Raw genomic sequence first — 16,329 nt, 5'->3', positions numbered from 1 at the left:
ACTGAACTGAGGCACACACAAGATGAATGATTTATTTTGCGGACACGCACGAGATGATTTTGCGCGGTTCAGAAGCTGCAGATTAATGCTACGTACAAGACTACGATGAGCGGGCAGTGCCGCGGGACGGAGCACTCGCTCTACATACACGCAAGAGACGATTTTACTAGGCTCTCAGCGCCCGGGTTAACTTCACGCCTGAGAAAGGTCGCCTCCCGCATTTACGAACGTAGCTGAGAACATGAAAACGTGCACGTAGTGCATTTCACGATTGAAGTGAAGGGTACAAAATGATGCAGCTAGCGTGTCTTAAGAACCAAAAACATTTGCTCACGGCTGCGTGATGCCGACAATTTTCATACAGCTCATCTACGCACAATAGCCGGCGCACCGAAAAATAAACACCGAGCAGTACGCAGGAATGCGCGGGGACATAAAACAGTTTTTGACACGCTGCAGAATCCTGCCAGTGTGACGAGGAAAATTTCTTGGCTGCACAATGAAAAAATATGGCTGATAATCTTCGAGCTCGCCACAAAGGGTGCTTTCACTTACCGGTGTCGTCAATTGCTCGAATTGCGTCCCTCACTTCTTCCCAAAGGGACTCCTTGGTCGACTTATTGCGGAAGTTATCTTTAACATCCCATATAAGTGGGTGCTTGGATACTTCGATGATCAGCACCTCATTGAACAGTCCACGCGACATGTTGTCGTGGTGTCGGAAGCGCGTGTAGCAAACAAACATTGTCGTCTTTCCCGCACGAATCCTCTTCTTGTCACGTGGCTTTTCCGCCGTGCAGTCATTGGTCAGAGGGCGGAGCTATCGCTCTGTCGCTGCGAAAATTTCCAACTTGTTGGAACCCCGTCGCTCCGGCCCGTCGAGCCGCCGCGACGGGTCGAAACAGGTTTTTCCGTCGCTGCGACAGGATTCGCTGGCATTTTCGCTTGCATGTGAAACGGGCTTTAGCTCGAGTTATATTCAGCGATTCAGAGGTTCGCGACAGGGCGCGCGCATTCCCAACCGAAAAAGTGCCCAACTCGCCGGTGGGACTTCTCTTCAGGGGAGAATTGCGGAGCTCACAGCGGCGTCGTTGCGCGCCCGCACTGGATCCAGAGGGGTGTTCTCGTCACGCTGGGCCTGCAACACAAGGGCGAGGGCGAAAGCGTGGAAGCGGTTTTTGAAAAGCCGATGGCGGTGGCCGCCTCGCCGCTCCGAGGAAGTAGAATATTATTATTATTTCTACTTCCTAGGAGCGACGAGGCGGCCACCCCCATCGGCTTTTGAAAGCAGCTGGGCGCTTATTATTACTGTTATTAGCATTACTGTTATACAAGCCATCTAAAGGCTTAGACCGGCATGTCTCGCTGATTAATAATAATAATAATAATAATAATAATAATAATAATAATAATAATAATAATAATAATAATAATAATAATAATAATAATAATAAGTACTAGTAGTAGTAGTAGTATGTGAAAACGTTACTTATAACACACCCATTTTGTCAGCTGAAAATATCTTCCGTGAACTAGGGCTCCCAAACTTCACATTCTTGTTAAAGAATAATCTTTATTTCCGCCATATGATATGACACGGAAGGCCGGCAGTAAAAAATGCCTCATAGGACAGCTTGACAAGACCGCCGGCCCCCCTATACACTTTACAGCAAGGCATGACACATGGCATACAAAACAGGAAGAAACTGCAAGAACTAAGAAACTGCAGATAAATAACTACATAAAAGAAACGCAAGTTTATACACTAGGATGCATGATTCATTTCATTTTTTTTTTGTATCAACAAACAAGCAAACAAAATAATAAAAAAGGAGAAAGCAAGAGGTCACTCAAGCATTTTAAATAGCAGTAATCAGGAATGGAATGGTGATGAGTTAGATAATGAATAAATCATATTCATAGTTTCTTTGAACAACATTTAAAGAAATAAGTAAATCTAGAATGATAAACGCGACAAGGAAAACATATAATTGGCAGAGAAACTTTTACTGTGTAATAAATTACTTGCGAAGTTCCTTAAATGTCATCTTTTCAAACTGAATATGTGTATACTGTAATCTGTTTAACAGTATGGGCAACTTGTTTTGTAAAGTTTGTAGGCCAGATGCTGTTTTAAAGGTTCCCACTTTAGAAAGCTCCGTGTGGCCTCTCTAACGTGTAGTAGCATTTTCTTGGAACCTGGCTAGATCATGTAGACGTGTTCCATTATTTGCCTTTTCATTCTTAAATGCCTTACAGAGAGCATAATCGAAATATTTAGTAGCAGGGAATATGTTGTACTTGCTGAACAAGTGATATGTATGTGAATTAAAAGGCAGATTTTCCATTACTCTCAAATGTCTTTTCTGTAATCTCTGAAGCTTCTGCAAATTTCCATAGGTTGATGAAGCCCAAACTAAATGACAATAGTTAAGTCGAGATGAAAACAAGGCATTATAGGTTAACATAAGAACCTTTGGCTAGGTACTGGGGCCTGCCAGACACTCGACACATAAACCCTTAACCCTTAACCTTAAACGGCTAGACCCGGCGATGACCTTTACTGTTCCTCGCGGAATACCAGAATAACACGCCCTATTGCATGCGTAATCCATAGATTACGTTTAAACGTCGCCTACACGCGCAAATACTTGCACTTAACAGGACAAGCGGACTGCCCGGACTGTACGACATGTGGCGTGCAAGAGACTATAGAACATGTTTTAGTGGTGTGTCCAGCATATACACGTGAAAAACTCATGCTTGCATCTGTTTTGAAGTCTATGGACACCAGGCCCCTCTCGGAGGATTTGATCCTCGGTGCTTAGCCAGATAGTTTGAAAACTAGACAGGCAACGCGAGCGCTCTCGGGCTTTTAAGCGACACGGACCTTGCCTCGCGTTTGTGATATTAGAAAGTGTATTTTTCTTTTTTATTTATATTTTTATGTATTTTTTCATCTGCCTCCTCTCATCATCATCATCATCCCCCATCGTGACCCTCTTTTTTCTCCTCTTCCCGTTCCCCAGTGCAGAGTAGCAGGCCAGATGTTTTTTTCCAGCCAACCTCTCTGTGTTTCCCGTCAATAAACCCTTTCTCTGAGCCAGCTTGATTAGCATACTGTCTAGGTGAGCATCCCATGGCATATTTTCCTGGAAGATAACCCCTAACGTCTTAATAGTGGAAGTAATTTCGAGCGGAATAGTGTTTAAATAGATAGTATTTTCTCTGGCTATTTGTTTGCTTTTACTTTGCAAGAAAACAACTTTTGTTTTGCTTGCATTAATTTGTAGACTATTTTTACCCGTCCACTCATCCAATTTTGCCAACAATACATATGCAGCATCGACAAGTTCATCGCCAGTGCTACTTGTCAGTAGTATGCTGGTGTCATGTGCGTACGTGATAAATCTAGCGGTTGTATCACTATTCACAATGTCATTTACGTACATGCTAAATAAAAAGGTCCTAATATAGTTCCCTGCAGGACAGCAGACAAGATGCGTAATGAGTTAGAGAGGTGGTCGTTTATGACGGCGATTTGTTTCCGGTGTTCCAAATAGGAGCTTATAATAGAAGCTGCTTTTCCACGAAAGCCGTAGCGCTGGAGTTTCTTAATTAAGATGTGATGATTGATGGAGTCAAATGCTTTAGAGAGGTCAATGAATATACCTAATACAAGTTTACCTCTTTCAATCTGATTTAAGATGTGCTCTTTTTGTTCTAGTAAAGCGAGCTGTGTGCCTAAACTTTTCATTGATACAGTTGTCCTTAAGGGCTAATGGTACAGTGAATTAAAACAGGAAACTACCTCGACAAGACAACTAAAAAACATAACTGTTACATTGTTCCTCGGTCAAACACGAGGTATGGTGCGGCCAGGCGTTGTGCTTATGTTCCGGTTACTCTCAACAAACTGCCGGATGAAATCTTTACGGCCAATTCTAGAGGCAAGCTGAGAGAATTATTGAAGAATCGATGGTAAAGTTAGTTTAATGTTTAGTGTCACCTGTTTCGCCTTGTTAGAATATGCGCCTTTATGCTCTTCTCTGTTTTCGTTTGAATGGACTTACTAATTTTTGGTGCGCTCTTTTTCATTTTTGTTACTTTGTTTTCTTTCTCTATATACGCATGATACATGTTTTCCGTCACTCTTTTTTAGGCATGTTCCTACAAGCCATCTTAAGGCTTTGACCAGCCTAACTCGCCTGTATTGCTATTGACGGTGACAAAAATTATTATTATTATTATTATTATTATTATTATTATTATTATTATTATTATTATTATTATTATTATTATTATTATTATTATTATTATTATTATTATTATTATTATTATTATTATTATTATTATTATTATTATTATTATTATTATTTCAGTTCGATAGTATTCAAGTGCTCAATTTTCCAGTACGCGGTTGACACAGTTTTGTTAGCAAAGCACATTAATTATGAGACCGCGGTGAATTTGTTGCAGGAAAACACAAATAATGTGCTGAAATGGTTTGCTGAGAACGAAATTTCAGTGAACACGAAGAAAACAAAGATCATGTGTTTCAGAAATCCTTTCAAAACATCACTTATAGAGAAGCTGGTATTTTTGTATGAGCATGTTTCTCACTGTTAACCGGTGGAATATGTAAACTCGTGCAAATATCTGGGTGTGGTCTTCGAAGGCTGCTTATCATGGCATGAACACTTAGCTAGCCTACGTGTGTTCGAAGCATCGTAAGGCTTCATGGTTACTCTTTAATGTGAAATCTTTGGCGCCCTTAGCCGTTGAAAAAAAATTATTACGCATGCGCTCGCGTATAGTGTCCTTAGGTATGGCATCACTGGTTAGGCTTCGTGTCCTTCCCGTTGGCATGACCGTTTGAATACGCCCTTGAAAAACATGTTAAACTCCATTGCATATAATTCCCCTCTGCCATCCGGCGCTAACGTTTTTCAATGGCTCAGTCTCCCATCAATTCGCTCTTTATTTGTTCAAACAGTCGTTCGTCGTCATTTTTGGAATTTCAACTTTTTAGTGCTGGATGTTCCGAGTAGAATGTTGCGGAAGTCGACTAGTTATTTTGTACCGCGGAGTTCAACGCGGTATGGTAGATCAAGACGCTGTGTTTATGTGCCTGAAATCTTTAATGAATTGCCTGATGAACTTTTTGAAGTGACTTCTTTACGGAACCTGAAGATGCACTTGAAAGCTTTATGTTGACCGCGGTCGCTCTTTGTTTATCACGAAAATGCGCGTGATTCTGTTTTGTTCTGTTCCCTTTTTGCATACTTCTTATCTTGGAGCTCTATTCGTGAATTCTGTAATAATTTAACTTTAGTGTTCTTTGTAACGATTAGTGTTTTCTATTGACCTCCTGCCATTTTGTTGCTTTGCTTTGACTGTCAGGCCCAGTCCGACAAGCCTCTTGTTGGCTTTGACGGGCCTGAACCTCATTTGTACTGTATACAAAGTGGCAATAAAGATTATTATTATTATTATTATTATTATTATTATTATTATTATTATTATTATTATTATTATTATTATTATTACCGCACCATAACGACCCAACATGCAAGTTTGGTGCTTATAAATCTGTATTCTCTTCTCACATTGCACATCGAGAGCAGAAGGCGATGAAAATCACCAGATGTGTCCCCAATGACGTCCCTCTCCAAGTCTTTCTTGAATACTGCAAATATAAAAATAAATCTCATGAAACGTTATGTTGTGTGTGAGCGTTTTGTCATCTGTGAATAGAAAAAAAACCCGCAGCACCCTGTATTGTGAGATGCTGGGCAGCATCGCGTGCTAGTAAAGACAAATTTAATTCGATGCCCCAACTGAGCATTAAGCGATGTCTGCATTTTTACCGTGTAGGCAACCTTTTTCGCACTTAGCTGAGGAATACCACGTGATAAGTGTGAAAAAAAAAATGTGAATGTGCTACCTCTTGCCCTCATGCTGCGAAGCGTGCGCAACTCCCTCGGAAATGACCCTTGCGAAGCAGCCAGTCGAGAATGCAATCTGCCAATACAGATTCAAATATTTCCAAGACAAGGCACAACGAGTGCAAGAACAAAAAAAAAAACACCGCGAGCTAAGCGTTACTCACGGCTCTGACCCATGGAAGTGGTGCGTCGGACAAAAGTTCTGATTCAATCCTGCCAGCTACGAAACTCCGTCTCAAAATCCGGCAATGACCAATGGCCAGCCTTAGGAGGTTGACAAATGGTGGCGGCGCATTCGGGATGAGCAAACTCTGTCGGTGAAGACTCGTAATTTTTTTTTGTCCATTCTATGCGTACTTTCTTGTGAATACTACAGGACTCTGTGAGGAAGGGCTCTGTGTGATTCTGTGTGGAGTTTCGTGCCTGGTAGGATCAAAGTGCCCCAACAGTGACTCCGAACTTGGGAGCAAAAGGAGAAACCAAGGCAGCCGCAAAGCACCCGCAAAGTCCACCGCCGCGTCTAGTGCCCGGCGGCTCACTTCTCTGGTAGTGGTCCTTGATGAGCCTCATGTCGTGGTTGCTCTGCGTGCAGAGGATCTCAATGAGGCACTCCTCGTCCGTGCCCAGACCGGCGATGGCCTTGCGCAGCTCGCGAGCAAGGTACTCGTGCAACGGATACAGCAGCCCCACAATGATGTCCTCGAGGTCACCGCGCAGGGCGGACTTCGCGTCCTCCACCAAGTACTGCGATGGTCACACAAGGGCCATCCCCGATACCTTTCTTTCCATTTTTTCTCTCTCCATTCCCCTCTCTCCAGCTCCGCTGGGTCAAGCGAGCAGAAATCTGAATGGAAAACTTACACGTCCAAACGATTGCTTGTATGTGGTGATTATCTCCTGTCGCTGGGGTTCCGACCGTGAGCACAAGATATCAATGATCGCCGCGTGGTCTGTAGCTGGAATTAACAAAAACAATTCAGCGAATCAATTGATCTAACACTCGTTTACGTAGCTAACCAGCCAACAGCGTCAACTGCTGTACATAGGTCACATGCGTCACGTTGCTAAGTACACAGCATGGGGGTCCTGCTAGAACAACCCAGCTAATAAAGTTGTGCGACATTAACAGTTGTGCGTACGTCATTCAAAACTGAAAGCGGCAAAAGTAGTAAGGAAAGAAACGCATTCTGTCGGCAGTTAGCACAGAAATTAACCAAATAAATGGGAGCAAAATTGTTGACGTTCACATATGAACTGTCTAAAACCCCAGTTTTTACGCTTTTTATGAAGTAGTTAACTTCATTTTAGCCCGGTTGTCTGTGTAAAAAAAAAAAAGAAGTGGACGTGAGAAAGACGAGAAAAAAAATAAGCGCGCCACCACCCTTTGATGACCATCGCCACTTGCCGATGGTGACAGCAACTTCAATAAACAATACACGTTACGGGGCTTGTTCACAAACGACTTATTAATAAATTTAACACACTCATTTAATACGACAAAAACAGTGACAGATGTGAAGTACAACTACATAACACCTTAGAGGTATAGCATATTACATAAATACGACACACTAATTAATAAATTCATAGAGATTAACGAGAGACGTTTATTTATTTTTTTATTTTTACATACTGTAGCTCCTATGGGGCAATTTTAGGAGTGGGGTTAACAATTCACAAAAACGGCAATGTGCAACACACACACACACAAATAGATTACACCTAACAAGTTTGAATAAAAAGCGCGAACAATGTGATGGGCTGTTACTAATAAATTGAAGCAATGCATAATAAACACAACACGAAGAAAACTGCATGTGGCACCGACAACTGTTAAAAATGAGTTTAATGGAAGGGACCGCGTTATGCCAGGAATTAAGTTCCAATGTTCAATAATACGAGGTAAAAAGCTGCGTTTGAAATCATTAGTACGGGCGAAGTATGGCTTAACATTAAGGCTGTGATCACTCCTGGTTGATCGGAGAATATCAGGGGTGAGATAGACAATAGGTGTGGCATGATAAAGTGAATTGACGATGCAGTGCAAGAACTTCAGTGAATCCACCTGACGGTGCACGGACAAAGGGGTTAGGTTCAAAGCGGACAAGGCACACGAAGGTGAAAAATAGCGATCATATCGACGATACATGAACGTGATGGCTTTCCTTTCGATGCTCTAGATTTGATCAATTTCACACTGGTTAGGAGGATTTCAGACGGGAGGCGCGTATAATTACGGGATTAATTTAGGATTTGCACATCAATAGTTTCTTTTGGTACATTAGTTAACGTTCTCCTCAAATACGCAAGCTTTTTAGTGCTTTAGTACAAATGAAATTAATGTGTTTCGCCTAGGACTTGCTAGTGGTAAATAGTACACTCAGATACTTATATTCGAAAGTCCTCTGCAATGGTGAATTATTGAAGTCGTGATTAAACATTGAAGGGGACGTGCAGTTAGCGAAAGATCTCACTACAGTTTTGTAAAATTTATTTTCATTTGCCATGTATTACACCAGGAGCAAAAACTAGTAAATGAGGCGTATAGTTGCAGGTGATAATCTTGTGTGTTAATTACTTCATATAGTAAACAATCATTCGCATGAAGGCGTACTTGTGATGTGACATGGCGAGGCAAGTCGGTAATGTATATTAGGAATAATAAAGGGTCAAGCACTGACCCTTGAGGAATGCCAGATAAAGCATCGACAGGACAGGAGTTAGTAGAATTATAGGAAACAAACTGTTAGTGGTGGGAAAGAAAACTAGCAATACAATCAAACAAGCTGGATTTTTTTTTGGAATGGCGTTTAGTTTGCACACGAGATTAGAACGTAGTACAGTGTCAAAAGCTACGTAGTGCGTAATCAGCTAGAAAGGCATGTGTCCAGAAAGGTAGGTAAGGTTCCTCTGAGCATCGTGAAACAACGGCCGGTTCTAGTTGGCCAAAGTAAAAAAACGCCAGAACATTTCAACTTCGTGACTTCTAGCCCGAAAGATCGAATATCATAGTCATGAGGATTTTTTGATTTCATTGTCTTCTGTAACGAGGGCTACCCCACAATTTTATGAAGTTTTATTTTCATATGACCCGAAAGACGCGGGTTCGATCCCGGCCGCGGCGGTCGAATTTCGATGGAGGCGAAATTCTAGAGGCCGCGTGTACTGTGAGGTGTCAGTGCAGAACCCCAGGTGGTCGAAATTTCCGGAGCCCTTCACTACGGAGTCCCTCATACCCTGAGTCGCTTTGGGACGTTAAACTCCCGTTAACCAAACTAAACTGATTTAATACATATTTAGAGCCTAATTGACGAAAGACAAATGAGGACGAATTCTATAGGCTTTTTGAATACGCAGCTTCATTACTCACTCTGAAGTGCCGAAAACGGACTAAGTGTCGTGAGGCACGCCATAGTAAGAAGGAACCGGGAGTTAATTTCCAACTACTGATGTTCTTGAATGTGCACTGAAATACAATTTTGCACGATATTTCGAGTGCAACCAACTAGTCTAGACTAAATAGAGTTTTCTGCTTAACAACGGTCCTGGCGAGTGCGGCATAATGGGCCACTTAATTTTAGAACTTACACAATGAAAACCGCTAAATGGTGCTCGCTCTTAAAATAACCGAAATGCAATCCACATTTACACATATGATCAGCCTTTTTTTTTTTAGAATAAGCATATCATATTGGAAGGCGTCACAAATATGGCAAAAGCACCACGAGAGAAAGCAGGGCCGATAATCACCGACCTGACGGAGAGAGCTAGGTCCCGCAAGTATAACGCACGAGTTCTTAGTAAAGCTTAAGCTCAATTTACACCTAAATTCAGTAACAAAAAACTAACGCTCACGAATCACCAGCGCATGTGCAAAGGCTGTAACTTGCCTATTCTACCAGGTCTCCCAGCCATGTTTCGCCAAAGATTAAAAATATACAGAGGCAAGGTAAATGGACTGAACTTTAACAATATTGTTGACCATTGTATTTCGTTACTAAGGGTATGCGTTTACTCTGTTTAAATCATTAACTAAAATTTTTGTAAAAAATTAACTTTCTACCTGTTGAGCTTCTGGCGCAGATTACGGTGCCAAAGTGTACAGCGGGCCAAAAAAATCTAATCATCAGTTTTTTATGTGAGCTGTAGATAAGCTGTCAAAATTCGCGCTAGAGATGAAAAAAAAAATCCCACGTGCCCATGGGCTTGCCCGCTGCGAAAGCAGCGCTCTCAAACGCGAAATTTGTGAAATTAGCCCCGTTCGATGATGCCTTGAATGTGACGGGCTAAAAAAATTCTCCGCCAGCACTGCCTCAGTGTCCGACTTAAGAGAGTTAACTACGGTAGCTTCAAGTGTTTAGATCTGTGTGCTCAGCAAACGTAGAGAAGACCAAATCCAAACATGCGCGGATGTTTCCTTTCTGGAAATATCCCTTTTAGGACACAAGCAGCGCCATCTAGTTCATGTATTTTGCACTACTATTGCGATTTACAGCCACATGGCACCATCCAGCCTTGCTTCTATTATCCGCGTTTGAGAGCACTTCTGTCGCGGTGCGCAAGCACATGGTCACCCGAGATTTTTTTTCTATTTTCACGCGCTCTCCTTTAACGCGGAAAAATCTAATCTACAGCACACATAGAAATTTAAAACGATTAATAACATGTTTTTTGGCGCACTCTACAATCTGGCACCGAAATTTTCGTCAGAAACGCAATAGCTAAACTTTTTTAATTATTTAATTATTCAACTTTCCAACATACAAAATACTTTGAGTAACTACATACAACGGTCAACGTGAGCTTGGCGCATGATAGCCTTAGCTGCTTATGAGCCATTAAACCCAACACAAGGCAACACAACAATGGTCATACGACAAGCTTGAAGTGGCCAACGCCTGTGCCGCTCTGGTTTAGTTTTAAATTTTGGCTTAAGATAGCTGGAAAATCTATGTTAGAAAATCGCCGGAATAAATTGAAGGCGTCTGGTGAACATTTTCAGTTCGACGCAGAGTAGCACACCTGACTGCGTATGAAATCACGCGCCGACAGGGGCAGCATAGAATGATTCACCTGCCGATTTTTCCCTCCTAGGTCTCTATGGTATATGGCTGCCCGTATTTTTCCAAATCGAGGAAAAGAGACGAAAACATTTATGCGAGACTCACACCACTCCACTACAAATGACACCGCAGTAAGCATTCACTCTCGGGAGAAAACTATTTTTAGCTCAGATTAAAGAGGAAATTCCCCTAACGCATAGTAAGTGGATTGAAGTTAAACTTTATTAAAACTTTCACCTTTATTTAGCCGGATCATAAGTGGGTTCTCACGATAATTGCGCCAACGTAAATTCAAGCAAATTTTTCCCACGTTCATCATTTTGCCCGTCTAGCTGTTGCCTCATGCGTGACGCGCGTGTGGCATCAAGGGTGGGGCTGGCCAATAGACAAAAAGGCGAAAACTGAATGAGGAATACATTTCTCGCAAAACAGGATCGTTGATCTCTGTTGATGGCGTCATTAGAAAGCCCACTGCTCATAAACGGGCTTTCAGGATGACTATTAAACAAGGAAAAAATATACCTTCTCCACAAACAAGGCATTTTACACGGAAGACATGTGGTTTCAAGGTTTGTCTGCCACTTCAGATCCCGAGCGAATCATTCGCTTAACTATAAATGCCTTGCCTTCCTTGTCTTTCCTATTCAAATGCTCTTTTTCTTCTCGTTATCAGCAAATAAAATTAAAATTGGAGGCGCTTCACGTTCACATCCAGGCAGTACAACCCCTTCTCTTTCTATTTTCATTCGCGACAGAATCCTGTTGCTGCCTCCTCGAACAACCTGTATTTCTAATTGTAATAAAAGTATTCACACCAGAAAAAATGAAAGTCGAATAAAAAAACAAGCGCAACATATTGAAGAAAACATGTCATTGGTCTCGAGACGGTCATTCCAAGAACGACTCGGTGTCACTGTCGCGGCGGTGGCATCGAAGCCTACTGGCTTTGGGTTAAACGACACTACAGTCGGATGCAAGTCGAGAACGCAGCGGCAAATGTCCCCCAAAGGATAGCCTCCAGCTATTGACCTCGTGGTTAATCCCCTTGGACCTGCTCGCGGGATATCCCAGGGGTGGCAGATGAAAGGAGATCAGCCACATCAGCAGATCAGCCACATCGATTAACCAGGGCGTCATGAAAATTGGTGGGCGCCGTTTGCTGGAGGGCCTTCTTTGAGGGGTATCTGCCGCTTCGTTCTTGGCTTGAGTACGGCGACCTGCGGGAATCGTTCGACTCTTCTTTGGTAGGACTACATCTTCGGAAGCTAGAGGCTACTTGCTTGTTCGAACGCTCCACATTGCTTCGAAGGTCGATCTTCTGGTTTTTATTTGTCCCGAACTTTCAATAAAGGATAAACTGACAAATGTAACGCTCTTACCAGAGTAATATGAGTGCCACCAATATTAAGGCGAAAGCCTTTATATGCTCATGGCTCGCCAGCGTCTCCATTCAAGTTTGTGTCACACAAGCTGTCAATCACACTGATTACGTCATCGGTGGCATCATCATTGGTGTAATAGAAATGGTAGAAGTAGAAATAGAATTCGCTATTGCCCAGCAGTCCGTACATTCTTTCGAACAGAACAGCTGGGCAGCTCAGTGAATCGGGCGTCTCGCTTGATATGAATCCCGTTCTAGTAGTCACTCGCCCCATGGCGACAGCGAACGGCTCCGAGCCGCTAACGCTCGCGACGGAGGAAAAAGCTGGTAAGTCCGATAACGAAACGGCAGAAGCGATTCCGGAGGATATTCTCGAAGGAGCGGGCGTAACCACGCTGGTTTCGCCAGAAAGCACGAACTTCCAGGATGTGGTAAAAGTTGACAAGCCCACCTTTATCAATGAACAGAATACGGACTCTACGCTACAAAAATATCGAGATAGCCTTGTACTCGCCAGCGTGTCCGGTCGTGTTTCTGTCACACTGTAGCTGCAAATGAAACCGATTACGCATCGATGACGTCATCAATGGTGTAGTATAAATGGTAACAGTAGAAACGGACCTAAACGAAGAGGACACCCGAATAACGACTGTACAAATATTCATAACAATCGCATAGCCTTTGATTAGTAGTTTCAGCACACAAACAGCGACAAGGGCAGCAACACCGCAAAAGGCTTTTGCGTCATAGCCCTTTAGATCACGAAAGCACCCCCTAATTTTTTTTTAATTATAGCGTTACCGCGTATTTTTCAGCTCTGCTAAAATAACGATAAGATGAACAGGCTAAGCATGATAAATACATCTGAAGGTAGGAAAACATGGGCTGCTGGTGACGGCAAGTTCCAGCCTATAAAGAATCCCCAAAACACTTCCATGTCCCACAACCGATAACCCTGCCTTGTGCACGTTAGGTAGACATTCTCACCATGAGCATGATGAGGGTGTTTTAATTTCCTCCACCGCACTACTGCTTTTGTCGCTAAGTCTGCAGAAACTGCTCATGCACGTTATGCACGTGTATACCTAGCGTCCGGTGGTTACGGTAACTATAGCGGCATACGTTAACGCTATGCTAAAACTCGGCAATGAAAACTCACACAGTAGCCCGAAAGCTTTGCCATTGAATGGGCATGTCGGTGGCTCTGGCATGCGGTGTAGAAAAATCATTGTCCGATGAGCATGATATGCACCGATAACATAGCAAGAATACAGTTATAAAAAATGCGAAGCACATGTTGCACGTTACGTCTAATGGTGCTTATTCCGTTCAGCGCTGGTCTCTGCACTTACTCCATCATCTCATGGCTTTTTTCAGTGCCTCAACATCCTGCTGGGCATTGAAGTTCATGTGCGTCTTGAGGGTTCCCTGCACATACAACAAGAAAATAAACATTTCGCTCTTGCAATGAAGGAAAAAAAAAACTGGACCTCTCTTCGGTACCTTTCGGGGCCTTGTGGTAGAGCATCCTCCTCGCATTCGGGAGGTGCTGGGTTCGATCCCCAGTGCCGCCGGGTACCCGGCCTGGTGCTTGGCTCTTCTGGTGAGATGCTTGGGAAAAGGGTCTTGACCACAGTTGCTCTGATGGATCAGCGATACGTTCCGCCGTCAACAACGTTAAATCCGTCTCGTGCGGTAGAAGCCCATTTGTGGCCCTTTTTTTGCCCCAAGCCCTGCGGAGGCACCTGGTGTGTCGAAGGAGTTTAGGGCCATCGTACCCTCACATCGCGGTACGCTGGCCCACCACCCCAGCGACGTCCTGACCTACGTGGTTGCGCTAGTTTTGATATTTGCTGCAGTATGAAATAAAACCTTGTCATTTTTAAGGTATTTGACAGCAGCACATAAAGGGAAACTGTAGAATGTCCATTAAGGGACACACGAGATGTATTTGATGCCTGTCCTGCCTTGCAGAACGCTAAGCCTACACTGCAGACGCATAACAAACTCAGATAGCCTCGTTCTCCTCTGAAATAAGGCAAACTCAAATAGCCGCCATCACATAGTTCGAGTTGTGCACTTCGCGATGCCACTCATTGCCTCAGTGTCGCCGTGCACTTAAACAGTTTATTGATTCAGTCTCACAGAAAACCAATCATTTTACCTAAAGACTTCCGCCGCTGTCGCTTGTATATGCATGCATCAGCAGACGCATTCGCCATGCGTTACGCTGGCACAGTGGTACTTATATTAGAAGGAAGCGTATGCACAAAAGCAGCGGTAAGTTATATGACAGATATGGGCATCTCTGTCGAGACTATAACGGCTGTTAGTATCCATCAGGAAAGCTCAAGAGTTGTAAATGCTGAGCATTTTAAACAGCCTGCAGTAATCATGGGCTTTCTTGCGCGCTCCTGAAAATGATGCTGAGGATGCAGCACAGCTTAAACGTGGATTGCACACGGAAGGAAGAGAGGGCTGAAGGAAGTATCCTCTTGCAACTGACTTACGAGAGGTTGAGACGTACCGATGAAAACAAGCACAGTGCATTACACAGGATGCCTCGTTAAGCGCATTGTCCTTGTCTCCAGTGGGCAGGTTGTCGTCTCTCACTACAAAACAAATGACGTGTGTCTTACAATATTGCGCATACTTGACTACTGCAAACGTTTGCCTTTTTAAATGCGGTACTAGTGTGGCGCTTGGCCGCCATCTCGGGACTAGGCTACAGTTAACTGAACATAGAGTGCCTTCGAAATCAGAAAGGGAGACAGCCATCACATCGCCTTACCGCGGTAGGTAGAACATTACGCGCAATATGCGCAAACCAAGAGTTCGGCTACATTCCGGGCAACATCTTTTGTCCAAAGTGACTACTCAAATATTTTTCCTCTCAAACCAGCACAACACGGAAAAAGCGGTAACAGCAATACCTGCCTGCGCTGTCCCTGCCTTCAAAGACAGTTGGCTTCTTTCGAATAGAACAAGCTCTGGCTACCGCCCCACTTTTCATGATTCCGAACGCTATTGACAATCCGCAAGAAGAACAGCAAGACAAAAGAATTGTTAACAAGGAAACACAACAGCTTAAACCATTAAAAAAAGAGAAAAAGCGCATTAAGAAGTCGGCCTCCATTTTCCTCACAATGTACCACTGTGCTCTACTCAGTTTCGCCCACCGACAAAAACCGACAAAGCGTGGAGATGAGACAGTGCGCAGTGCTGTGGCCTAACGCACCGTGCATGACAATTTCCGGCAGACATTCAAGCACGCTGAACAAATGGCTGCACATTTCTCTCCCGTGGCAGTGCGTTCTGATCCTGATAATCTCTTCAAATTTACTGCAATGTGCTGAGGAAACGCCTGTGAAAACCGATAGTTCCAACCGAAATTTTCTGCCAGTACGTGCACCTACATTTCAAGAACTGACTGCTTCGAGATTGAATTTTAAAAGTACAAACGTTTCGCGCAAAAATTTGACAAAAACAAATATGAGTGCAAGACGGACGAGAAGAAGCGCCAACGACGACGATTCCGTTTTTGTCGTTAGTCCCGCACGACCCACTTCAGAGCTATTTTTGTCCATGCGAAGTGACATTAACTGCGTTCATCGAGACGAACACTCTTCTTCCGCCTTTCTGTTAGCGTCGTACTGTGAGTAGATGGGGGCGAAAATTTGCAGCGCCAATTCTACATTTACTCCAGTGGAATCATCCATTTTTTTATCAGACAGAAGGAATTTTTAATGAGGAGTTGAGAATATTTCTGCCGACGCGGATTAACCACTACAGTGGCGGCTTACCTTTCCTGGAGCGTAACAGCTTGCCTCGGCCACCATGCCGCCATAGTACGCAGGAGAAGTCTCGTAGTAGGCTGCGTCCCTTGCTGGAGCTCTGCTGGGCGTTGTCGGAGGGTGGGGCATCCCGCTCACGGGCC

At 43.5% G+C, this 16,329-nt stretch overlaps 1 protein-coding gene across 1 annotated transcript; it reads right to left on the bottom strand.

Moving 5' to 3' along the window:
- Window positions 1-1,057: 1,057 nt before the first annotated feature.
- Window positions 1,058-13,388, bottom strand: LOC144097019 (annexin B11-like). The gene is made up of 4 exons (XM_077629842.1): window positions 13,380-13,388; window positions 6,488-6,692; window positions 5,610-5,689; window positions 1,058-1,138 (listed from the first exon to the last, which is right to left on the bottom strand). The coding sequence occupies exons 1-4, from the start codon at window positions 13,386-13,388 to the stop codon at window positions 1,058-1,060; spliced, it is 375 nt and encodes a 124-aa protein (XP_077485968.1).
- Between the last annotated feature and the right edge of the window lie 2,941 nt (window positions 13,389-16,329).

This window comes from Amblyomma americanum, chromosome 1, assembly GCF_052857255.1.
Source record: "Amblyomma americanum isolate KBUSLIRL-KWMA chromosome 1, ASM5285725v1, whole genome shotgun sequence".
In the NCBI taxonomy this organism is placed as follows: Eukaryota; Metazoa; Arthropoda; class Arachnida; order Ixodida; family Ixodidae; genus Amblyomma; species Amblyomma americanum.
The sequence above is the reverse complement of the archived record's forward strand: the minus strand, read 5'-3'. Positions and strand labels throughout refer to the sequence as shown.